General features: G+C 36.4%; 1 protein-coding gene across 1 annotated transcript in view; it reads right to left on the bottom strand.

Moving 5' to 3' along the window:
- ARHGEF33 (Rho guanine nucleotide exchange factor 33) overlaps positions 1-13,099 on the bottom strand; it is a 228,143-nt gene that overhangs the window by 87,957 nt on the left and 127,087 nt on the right. The window contains exons 5-6 of the mRNA XM_053709290.1: positions 4,177-4,304; positions 3,849-3,905 (exon numbers count right to left, since the gene is read on the bottom strand). Of these exons, the coding sequence (XP_053565265.1) occupies positions 3,849-3,905; positions 4,177-4,304 (185 nt within the window). The remainder of the gene's footprint in view (positions 1-3,848; positions 3,906-4,176; positions 4,305-13,099) is intronic.

Raw genomic sequence — 13,099 nt, forward strand, 5'->3', positions numbered from 1 at the left:
TTAGCCTTTACCTTTACTAGATATCATCAATGAAACATATCAATGCTTAGTAACACGAGGAACTGTTTCTGTTTTATAGTTTATGATGTCAGCTTTTCTGAGTGAACAAAGATATGCAAACTGTTTTGTAGGGCTTGAAGGTAAAACCCCTCAACTATGTATTCTTAAACAGACCACATTTCATAGCATTAAAGGGATATGAAATCCATTTTTTTTCTCCAGGATTTAGATAGAGCATGTGATTTTAAACAGCTAATATAATTCTATTATCAAATTACCTTTGTTCTCTCGGTATCTTTTGTTACAAAGCAGGGATGGATGCTTATGAGCCAGTCCATTTCTGGAGCACTATATGGCAGCAGTTTTGCAAGAATGTTACCCATTTGCAAGAGCTCTAGATGGCAGCACTGTTTACTGCCATGTAGTTCTCCAGATGCCTACCTAGGTATCTCTTCAGCAAAGAATATCATGAACCCAATTTTTTTCTTCCGTGATTCAGATAGAGCATGCAATTTTAAGCAACTTTCTAATTTACTCCTTTTATCAAATTTTCTTCATTCTCTTGGTATGTTTATTTGAAAAGCAAGAATGTAAGTTCAGATGCCGGCCCATTTTTGGTGAACAACCTGGGTTGTCCTTGCTGATTGGACAGCACCAATAAACAAGTGCTGTCCGTTGTTCTGAGCCAAACATTTTGCTGGCTCCTTAGCTTAGATGCCTTCTTTTTCAAATAAAGATAGCAAGAGAACGAAGAAAAATTGATAATAGAAGTACATTAGAAAGTTGCTTAAAATTGCATGCTCTATCTGAATCGTGAAAGAAAAAAATTTGGGTTCAGTGTCCCTTTAAGCAAATTTGATGGAAACTTTTTTTAAAATGTTATGTTCTCTGTAAATCACAAAAGAACATTTTTTGGATTTCAAATCCCTTTAAAGGGATTTTCATGATTCAGATAGAGAATACAATTTTAAACACCATTCCAATTTACTTCTATTATCTAATTTGCTTTATTCTTTAGGTATCATTTGTTGAAAAATAGCCACGCAGATGGGTGATCCAATAACACAAAGCATCTATGTTTCAGCCACCAATCAGCAACCCCTGAGCCTATTTAGATATGCTTCTCAACAAAGGAAATCAAGAGAGTAAAGCAAATTAGATAATATAAGTAAATTGGAAAGTTGTTTAAAATTGCATGCTCTTTCCAAATCATGAAAAAAAAAATGGGTTTAATGACCATTTAATCTTTATTTTGTGATATAAATGTGTATCACTGTCTAATTCATTTTATTTCCCCCACCCCCCAGAATTTTCAAGAAGCTTAAAACTATTAACTTACTTGAGTTTGCAACGCCAGTCCCATTGTTTTCTCCTGAACTTCCTGACTGGGATACAGATGCTGAACAGAAAATAAAATATATGAGAATGACTGCAAACACAAAATTATGATCTAAATCCTCATTATATGTAGATACGTTTCATAACAAGGATGGTGCATTTGGTTATACTGAGTTCAACATTTTTATAGGTCAATTGCATAAACAAGTCAAGGGAGGCAAACTCAGATTAGGTGACCAAAGCAAACGGAAATAAAATCTTCAGGTAACTGTTAAACTTTACACTTTATCATCTCAATAGTTTCTTATTTTATATATATATATATATATATATATATATATATATATATATATATATATATATATATATATATAAAATTGGAAAAAGGCATGCACTCACTGGATTTGTGAAAAAAGTGCTTTTATTGGCACATCAAAAATTGGTAACGTTTCGGGGATCAATCACCCCTTCATCAGACCAACTTTTGATGTGCCAATAAAAGCACTTTTTTTCACAAATCCAGTGAGTGCATGCTTTTTTCCAATTTTACACTTATATCTGCTTGCACCCTTGTAGATGCTGTTTGAGTGGGAGTGCACTCTTTTTTGCATTTATATATATATATACAGGGAGTGCAGAATTATTAGGCAAATGAGTATTTTGACCACATCATCCTCTTTATGCATGTTGTCTTACTCCAAGCTGTATAGGCTCGAAAGCCTACTACCAATTAAGCATATTAGGTGATGTGCATCTCTGTAATGAGAAGGGGTGTGGTCTAATGACATCAACACCCTATATCAGGTGTGCATAATTATTAGGCAACTTCCTTTCCTTTGGAAAAATGGGTCAAAAGAAGGACTTGACAGGCTCAGAAAAGTCAAAAATAGTGAGATATCTTGCAGAGGGATGCAGCACTCTTAAAATTGCAAAGCTTCTGAAGCGTGATCATCGAACAATCAAGCGTTTCATTCAAAATAGTCAACAGGGTCGCAAGAAGCGTGTGGAAAAACCAAGGCGCAAAATAACTGCCCATGAACTGAGAAAAGTCAAGCGTGCAGCTGCCAAGATGCCACTTGCCACCAGTTTGGCCATATTTCAGAGCTGCAACATCACTGGAGTGCCCAAAAGCACAAGGTGTGCAATACTCAGAGACATGGCCAAGGTAAGAAAGGCTGAAAGACGACCACCACTGAACAAGACACACAAGCTGAAACGTCAAGACTGGGCCAAGAAATATCTCAAGACTGATTTTTCTAAGGTTTTATGGACTGATGAAATGAGAGTGAGTCTTGATGGGCCAGATGGATGGGCCCGTGGCTGGATTGGTAAAGGGCAGAGAGCTCCAGTCCGACTCAGACGCCAGCAAGGTGGAGGTGGAGTACTGGTTTGGGCTGGTATCATCAAAGATGAGCTTGTGGGGCCTTTTCGGGTTGAGGATGGAGTCAAGCTCAACTCCCAGTCCTACTGCCAGTTTCTGGAAGACACCTTCTTCAAGCAGTGGTACAGGAAGAAGTCTGCATCCTTCAAGAAAAACATGATTTTCATGCAGGACAATGCTCCATCACACGCGTCCAAGTACTCCACAGCGTGGCTGGCAAGAAAGGGTATAAAAGAAGAAAATCTAATGACATGGCCTCCTTGTTCACCTGATCTGAACCCCATTGAGAACCTGTGGTCCATCATCAAATGTGAGATTTACAAGGAGGGAAAACAGTACACCTCTCTGAACAGTGTCTGGGAGGCTGTGGTTGCTGCTGCACGCAATGTTGATGGTGAACAGATCAAAACACTGACAGAATCCATGGATGGCAGGCTTTTGAGTGTCCTGGCAAAGAAAGGTGGCTATATTGGTCACTGATTTGTTTTTGTTTTGTTTTTGAATGTCAGAAATGTATATTTGTGAATGTTGAGATGTTATATTGGTTTCACTGGTAAAAATAAATAATTGAAATGGGTATATATTTGTTTTTTGTTAAGTTGCCTAATAATTATGCACAGTAATAGTCACCTGAACACACACAGATATCCCCCTAAAATAGCTATAACTAAAAACAAACTAAAAACTACTTCCAAAACTATTCAGCTTTGATATTAATGAGTTTTTTGGGTTCATTGAGAACATGGTTCTTGTTCAATAATAAAATTAATCCTCAAAAATACAACTTGCCTAATAATTCTGCACTCCCTGTATATACACACAGTCAATTGAAGACAGCATTCTCTGGACTTAACGACAGGTGCAACAAGTGCCTTTAATTCAGTTACGTCAAATGGCAGCCATGGTTACAGTTATACAAGTGATACATACACATAGATTATTGAATAAAACGCATAAAATGCAAACATAATACCCTATGATTGTATGTCATAAAAGAGGAAAAAGTGTCAGATATATACTAATTACCAGAAGGAAACCGATACATATCCCATAATAATAGTGTTGTGTTGTAAACAGATCAGTAGGAACCTAGTGCTCGAAATGTGAAACATATCCCTGCCCTTGACACTCTGGATCGTTACTGTGACCATGTCGCATCCACACGCGACTCTATTTGAGACACTACCTATTGACAGCAGCGCTATCATTAGCCACACGCTTGCGATATGGAGGTATGTGCTCTGTTATACATTGCAGAAATGTTGCTGGTAGTTGTTGTAATTCCCCTATCCTTTGTAACACATGTATGCGCTACTTAGCAACAGACGCATTATGTTTAATACATTTTTCACATTTCGAGCACTAGGTTCCTACACCGACTGTTATATATATATATATATATATATATATATATATATATATATATATATATATATAGTAAGTATATATTCTCATACCTTTCTCATAGGAAGTCAGGTTATTAAAATGGTGATTAATAAGCATTGGCTCAGAGTGGCCGGAGGGCTGAAAATTGTTGTTCTGTGGCGCTTGTGACTGTACCATGTGGTCTTCCTTCTGAATCCTTCTGGGAGAAACAAAATACTTAATACAAGCTATATGCTCACATATAAAATCAGATTTGCTTTGTAGCTGATAAAACATTGCAATGAACTATAAATATTGTTTATCTATAACCAAAAGCGTTTATCTTGAACCAACAAAATTATAGTAAGCCCCTTTCTACAAGAAATGCTTTTCATTGAAGCAGGAGTCTTTAAAGAGATATGGGGGTCAACATTAAACTCTCATGATTGAGATAAGGGGTAAAATTGTAAAAAAAAATACTTTTTAGATTACTTCTATGATTAAGTTTCTATCTTTCTCATTTGTTGAAACTTAGCTCCCTTCCATGAGAGCAGGGTGTGCATATATCTTTGGCACTATATGACAGTAGTGTTTGAAATAATGTTTGTTACAATGTTATACATACAGTATTTAAGATATATATACATATTTAGGGACAGATTACGAGTGGAGCGCTATCTTAATGTGCACCCGTAAAGGGGCAAATTTTTCCTGTTTACGGGTAGTTAAATAACCAGTCATTACAAGTGACTGGTTAATGTGACCGTGAGCTTGTGGTTTCACTTTGCGCTAGAAATCATTAACCAGAGATCCGATCAGCCAATAGGATTTCAGTAGCTCTAATCCTATTGGCTGATTTGAATTTGAAGAATCAAATCAGCCAATAGAAATGCAAGGTACTCCATATTTAAACGCGTAACTTGCATTCAATATTCAGTGTACGGCGGTGATCGTACGAAGAGGATTAACCATGCTCCTTGGCTCCGCAGTCGCCGGTCTTCAGTTCCTTGGTCCCCAGTCTTCATTTCCGCGGACATCTTTGCTCCGCGCCGGCTTGGTCCTGGATGAAGATGGAAGATGTCGCCGGCTCCAAGAAGACTTCACCACGCCTGGAAGAGGACCTTCTCTGCAGGACTTCAGGAAAAGTGAGTACTTATTTGGGGGTTAGAGTTAGTATTTTTTTATTTTTTGAGGTTTTTTTTTTTTTTTTAGAATAGGGATTTTGGGCAGTGTTAAAGAGCTGAATGCCCTTTTAAGGGCAGTAAAAGAGCTGAATGCCCTTTACAGGCAATGCCCATACAAATGCCCCTTTAGGGGCAATGGGTAGTTTAGGATTTTTTAGTGTTAGTTTTTTTTATTTTGGGGGGTTTGGTGGGTGGGGTTTTTTGTACTGTTAGAGGGGGGACTTAGTGTTTTTTTAAGATAAAAGAGCTGTTTAACTTAGGACAATGCCCTACAAAAGGCCCTTTTAAGGGCTATTGGTAGTTTAGTTTAGATTAGAGGGTGTTTTTATTTTGGAGGGCTTTTTTATTTTCATAGGGATTAGGTTTAATTTTTTTATTTTAGATAATTTGGTTTATTATTTTATGTAATGTTAGACTTTTTTATTTTTTGTAATTTTAGATACATTTAAACTTATTTTTATTTATTTTTAAAGTAATGTTGTTGTTTTTTATTTTAATTGTAATTTAGTATTTTTTAATTTAGGTAATTGGGGTTAATTTAGAGGGTGTTAGGTTAGGGGGCTAAGTAATTTAATTTGTTATTTGCATTGTGGGGGGTTGGCGGTTTAAGGGTTAATAGCTAAATTAGGTTAATTGCGTTGTGGGGGTTTGGCTGTTAAGGGGTTAATATATTTTTTGTGTTTATTGCGATGTGGGTTAATAGCGGATTAGGGGTTAATAGTTTAAATAGATACTTTGTGATATGGGAGCATGGTGGATTAGGGGTTAATAGTGTAAATAGATACTTTGCGATATGGGAGTTGGTGGATTAGGGGTTAATAGTTTAAATAGATATTTTGCGATATGGGGGTTGGTGGATTAGGGGTTAATACATTAGTTATAGGGGTGGGAGGGTTGTGGTTGAGAGGTAGATATTGCGCATTCGTTAGAAGTTTGATTTTATTTTAACAGCGAGCGATGGGGAAAATATACGTGTCCCACTTGTATGTTGCACCGTATATGCGATCAAGTGTAGTGTAAGGTCGGGTTACCATAGTAACCTATTAATGTTTTAGAAATCCGGCATCGGGTAGAAGCGTTAACACAATGCTAACTTACACCTACACGAAAAGAGCGACCGCACGCAAAGTGGAAACCTTTTCAATGGAAACCTGGTACTAAAATGGAGCCGTAAATTACAGTCGGCCACTTCGGTAGCTTACGGCTCCAGCACTGATATTACTGAGTGGAGCGCAAATATTGCTCTCACGTAAGCGCAATATTGTGCTCCATTCGTAATTAGTCCTTAGATGTGTATGTATGAATCTCTATGTTAAAGCCTTTTGCCTGCCTTTTTCTGAGACCTTATATCTTTGAGCCCTCATAATTTTTATTGCAATTTGTTTTAATAATTTTTATTAGATAGTGTTATTATGAGTGTAAATGTACTTCAAATGTATTTTCAATGTGTTTTGTGACACTTTTTTGACTCGTGGAACAGCTAACCAGAGATCTGAAGTAATTCTATTGTAAATCCCAATTGCACTCACACGTTCGCATTTACTTTTAACTTGTAAAACTGGCAGAATTTAACTTGGGCACAAACGGCTTTGAAAATCTTGTATCGTTTGAGCGAAAACGATAGTGTGGCACTCGTTATCAAGCCTAATATCTTTATTTCTACATATATCAATAAACCGTATAAAAGATATTATTACAATACGTACATATTGTAAACAGGATACTTAATTTTTGAAAAACATAGGAATTACTATGCTTTTCAATTTAATTAGTACATTTCTTCCCAGTGCGAGTTTCTTCTAATTATTTTTGTATGTGGGTAATTAATTTTAGTAACACTGTACATAACTTTTATAATTATCTTAAAATATTTCTAGGATAATCAGATTCAAATCACACCATTGCTGACAAGTTTTAATGAGATTTAATTATTACCCCTTCTTCTACAGTACCTCATTTAAATTTATCAACTTATACTAAATGTTAAGGAGAAAACTGCCCTTTCTGTAAAAAAATGGAACATTTTAGAACACTAAAATAGTATTTTATGGATGGTAGAGTGATGATCTTTTTCCATATCAATATCTGCTTAGAAATTGTGTGGCAGAGCGAACTAGGGAACTAAACATACAAGTTTAATTGCAGTTCATTTTGCCTGTTTCTCAATAGATATTAACTTCTCTCAGCATTCCAAGAGGAACATAGCTCACTAAGGAGCAGCTGACCTAGTGAATACTTACCTGCACAGGTGTAAAGTTCTGGTTAGGTTAAAGGGACAGTCAAGTCCAAAATAAACTTTCATGATTCAGATAGGGCATGTAATTTAAAACAACTTTCCAATTTACTTTTATCACCAATTTTGCTTTGTTCTCTAGTAGGCTCATATGCTAATTTCTTGAAGAACTTGAAGAAGGCTGCCTCTAATCTGAATGCATTTTGACAGTTTCTCACCACTAGAGGGCATTAGTTATTGTGTGTCATATAGATCAGTGGTCGCCAACCAGTGGTCCGTGGACCACTGGTGGTCCACGAGAAGATGTTGGTGGTCCTTAACACTATCAAGCTGGAATTAATCTCTGATGGTGTCACCGCCGTCACGCCGCAACTCCCTACAGTGCCTTGCTGGACATCAGTGAAAATCTTAAAAAAAAAAAAAATCTCTCTTTCATTTCTTTTCTTCCCTCTACCTGTCTCTTTGTAGTCGTTTTCCTAATTCCTTCAGAGATGGACGACTTACATCACTGTTTGTCTTCCTCCCCTCCATCTTCTTTTTTTTAAAATTAAATATTAACTGTTTTTCCATTCAGGTGGAATGGCGCACGAAGCAATTCCAGCTGGATTCCAGTAATTGCCATCCAGCAGATCAGCCATATCCCACCAGTATTATAGTAATTGCCAGTAACATCAGTCGTGGTTAGCTCACATACATATTAAGAGCTTTCTGATATAAACTTAATTTATGACTCCTATGTCTGTCCATGATCATAAGTAGTTTTTATTAATTACTAACTGGGGAGGTAACTTGGGAGTCTTGTGGTCCTTTTAAACATAATTATTTTTTCCCCACTTTTCTGCCTCTCTGTTTCCAGCTCAAAAGTTAGCACTCACCCTTCATCTGTCATTTGGAAGTATTCTCTCAGTTCTGTCATTTAGTTAATTCCAAAAAATAATTCTTAACAATGTGTAAATATATACATAATGTATGTGTATATATGTATGTGTATGTATGTATGTGTATATATATATATATATATATATATATATATATATATATACACACACATATATATATATATATATATATATATATATATATATATATATATATACACACACACACGCGTTATAGAGGTTGGCGCCTTTAAAAAAAAAAACATGATAGTGGTCCACAGGATTCAAAATTGTGAGTTTAGTGGTCCCTAAGGTCCGAAAGGTTGGTGACCCCTGATATAGATAACATTGAGCTCACGTACGTGAAGTTACCTAGGAGTCAGCACTGACTGGCTAAAATGCAAGTCTGTCAAAAGAACTGAATAAAGGGGACAGTTTGCAGAGGCCTAGATACAAGGTAATCAAAGAGATTAAAAAAAGTGTATTTATATAACTGTGTTGGTTATGCAAAACTGGGGAATGGGTCATAAAGGGATTATCTCTCACAACAAAAATTCTGGTGTTGACTGTCCCTTTAAGTCTATGAAGATTGACGTTGTGGGCAATTACTGAGCATTAATTGGAGGAGCCAAATCCCTCAAATAATTACTAAGGGGATTCACAGTAAAATTCATGTTGGATATTGCTTGAGCCCTAAGCCAATGGAGTTCTAGACTGAGAGTGCATTAAACTGATGGCGCAAGTAGTGGAATTCTTCATATAGTTCTGTGCTATACTATTAACAATAATGCTTTACTTCAGGTCTGAAAAAGTACTACATTTTACAGTGGTATTTTGTATTGCACTCTAGTGCAACACTTAACTCACCACTTGTAATACAAGTCCAATAAGCACCTAACAGTGCTCACTGCTATATCCATAAAAAGTATAGGGTACACTTAAAAAAGTTTTGGCCACGTTAATATGCTTTGGTTAAAATTTTTAATCATCCGGATGTAATAACCAGATTGGTTGTTATTCTTGGTGTGAGACCAAGTGCAAGATTGGTTGCGCTCCATTTGTAATCTAGCCCAGTTTTTTTCTTTCATTCAGTAAAACAGCTTTACATTTGCTTTTATTATTTATTTTTCCCCTGCTTCCTGTCATTTAACCCTGAAAATTGTGCTTTTAAATTCTGATAACTGGAAGTGCAGTGTACAAGGTATCTATTGTACCTTTAAGAGAAAAACACATTAGACAGTAATTCTAAATTTTGAATAAATTAGCCATCATGTTTTTTTGTACTTTTGAATCAGAGACATATTTTACTTCAGAAAAGCAAAATTTAAAAAAAAATGTTTTCACTTATTTACCCAATCAGAGTGTAAAAAAAAAAGATGGCTTAATTAAGTCAATATCTGAAGACATCTGGTGAGCTACTGAGAATAGGTATTTGTGTGTAGCCATATACCTATTCACCCGCTAGCTCCCAGTAGTTCATTGCTTCTCATGATCTTACCTAGGTATGATTTGCAAAAAGGATACAAAGAAAACCAAGTAAATGATCACAGAAGCAAATTAAAAAGGATCTGTTTGATCAGTATGAACTGTGAAAGTTCTTTCATGTCTACATGTGTTTGTGTAACTGTGCGAGTGTTAGGACTGCCTGTGTGTGTGTACATGTATGGGTGCATATGTGTGTACACTATATACCTAAAAGTATGTGGACACCTGACGATCACACCTATATGAGTTTGTTTAACTTCCCATCCCAAAATCCCAAAACTTCTTCAAATCACACTTTCTTTGCCAGAGCAACATACCTTGCATTGATTTTGGGGAGCTCTTCTGAAGGGTCAAACACTTAACTAAGCTGAGAAAATTAAGAAGAAGTTTATGCCACACACCATGCAAGTATTCTTTTGTGACATCATTCTAGGTCTTCACTATAATATCAATTGGAAGCTTGATGTTGAATCGGTTCCAGAATTCAAGAACTGTGTGTGCATTATCACCCTTAGTATGTGCAATTACACCTTGGTCAAGGGACTGGGTTTGAGAGGTTGTGTTTGGAGGTAGAAAGAGAACTTTGATATTTGGTAAAAGTTCAGCAACTGTTGGAGGATAACTTGGTGCATTATCAAGAATAATAAGAATGTTCATAGCCTTATATTCTTCTTCCAATATTTTTTTAAAACATTTTGGAAAATCAATAAAGATGTGCCATGTCATCCAACCACTCTTGCTTGATCTAAAGTAGATTACAAGACTAGACTTGACAATTCCATTTAAAACTCTAGAGTTAGCAGAGTGATAAATGGCAATAGGCTTCAGCTTTAAATGGACAGTCTAGTCAAAATTAAACTGTCATGTTTCAGATAGGACATCATTTTAAACCATTTAAAAATATATGTTTATAGTCAAACTTGCTTTGTTCTCTTGGTATTCTTAGTTGAAAGCTCATAGGCCACCTCTTATCTGAATGCATTTGACAGTTTTTCACAGTTAGAGTGTGTTAGTTCATGTGTGCCTTATAGACAACATTGTGCTCACGCCAGTGTAGTTACTTATGAGAGGGCACTGATTGGCTAAAATGCAAGTCTGTCAAAAGAACTGAAATAATGGGGCAGTATGCAGAGGCTTAGATACAAGATAATCACAGAGGTAAAAAGTATATTAATATAAGCGTGTTGGTTATGTAAAATTGGGGAATGGGTAATAAAGGGATTATCTATCTTTTTAATCAATACAAATTCTGGTGTAGACTGTCCCTTTAAATGGACACTGAACCCACATTTTTTCTTTTGTGATTCAGATAGAGCATGCAATTTTAAGTAACTTTCTAATTTACTCCTATTATCAATTTTTCTTCGTTCTCTTGCTTTCTTTATTTGAAAAAGAAGGCATCTAAGCTTTTTCTTGGTTCAGGACTCTGGATAGCACTTTTATTTGGTGGATGAATGTGTCCACCAATCAGCAAGAACATCCCAGGTTGTTCACCAAAAATGGGCCGGCATCTTAACTTACATTCTTGCATTTCAAATAAAGATACCAAGAGAATGAAGAAAATGTGAGAATAGGAGTAAATTAGATAGTTGCTTAAAATTGCATCCTCTATCTGAATCACGAAAGAATACCCTATAACTCTCCACTGGCATTTGTACCCGGCATCATAGTCAGTCTATACTTTGCAGCCTTAAACCCTGGTGCGTGTGCTTCCTCATTGGAGATGAGAGTCCTTGAAGGAATTTGCTTCCAATACAGACCAGTTTCATCAAAATTGAAAATCTGATCCAGGGTATAGTTTTATTCATCAATCATTTTTTGGAAAGCAGGGGGGAAAACCTTAGCAGTTCATGATCTGTACTTGCAGCTTCACCAGACAGCTTAACATTGTGCAAAGCACAACGGTTCTTGAAACCACTAAACCAGCAACTGATAGCACTAAAGGAAGGTACTTCTGCTGGATTTTGAGCTTTGTTCTTAACGGAACATGAAACCCAATATTTTTTCTTTTAAGATTCAAATAGTACATACAATTTTAAACAATTTTCCAATTAAGTTCTATTGTCATTTTTGCTTCATTCTCTTGGCATCCTTTGTTAAAGGAGCAGCGATGAGCTACTGGGAGCTAGCCGAACACATCATTAAGTCAATGACAAGAGGCATATATGTGTGGCCACCAATCAGTAGCTAGCTCCCACCTCCTGAGCCTACCTAAGTATGCTTTTAAAAAAGGATACAAAGATAACTAAGCATATTCGATAATAGAAGTAAATTGAAAAAGTGTTCAAAATTGCATGCTCTGAATCATGAAGGAAAGATTTATTTATTTTTAATATTTTTATTGAGATCCAATTTAAGGCATACAAAGCAAACATGTAAAAAAAAGCTATACAGATAAATCAATTCCATGTACACATCCAACAACAGCTAGGTTAAGGTAACATATTGTGGTTAGAAGACTTTTTGCAGGAAAATTAAGGATCATAATACTTGCCTGTGGGACTAAACACAATAATAAATACAGTACCAAGCTGAAGAAGGCACACATGAACACAGTGGTGTAACTAGAAACCATAGGGCCCAGGTGCAAGAATCTAAGAAGGCCCCCCCCACCACCAAAAAAAAAGAAGTGAATTTGATACATTTTTTTTTTTTAAATTTAGCACAGAAAAAAAATGTGACTCAGATTACATTTCTACAAAAGGAGGTACCCTGTGCCCACAGTCTGTGAGATGGTCTGACCCCCCCCCATTACTGTATATAGTGACACTGTTTAACCCACCAGTACTGTATATAGTGAGTCAGTGACACAGTTTGTAATCTGCTGGTGAGATGGCTGGCCTGACCCTCCCCTCCCCAGTACTTTATAAAGTGACCACAGTAGTCTGTGACATAGTCGAGCCCCCCCCGTACTGTATATAGTGGTACTGTATAGTGACACTGTTTACCCCCTCCCCCCATGCTGTAGTAACAAGGTCTGTAATTTGCTGGTTCCACAAACATACACACACACACACACACACATACATGCATAAATACACACACAGTCACATACATACACACATACACACACATAAACACCAATGGATAAAACAGAAACACTAACCCCTGTAGTCAGAAACACTAGTGAAGCATCATGTCACACTCACATGATATCAGTGCAGGCAGTGGCAGGTCAATGTTTTTTATTGTAATAAAAAAAGCAACTGCGACCTCTGCACCCCCTGTAGTTTTC

Source organism: Bombina bombina, chromosome 4, assembly GCF_027579735.1.
Source record: "Bombina bombina isolate aBomBom1 chromosome 4, aBomBom1.pri, whole genome shotgun sequence".
Classification (NCBI taxonomy): Eukaryota; Metazoa; Chordata; class Amphibia; order Anura; family Bombinatoridae; genus Bombina; species Bombina bombina.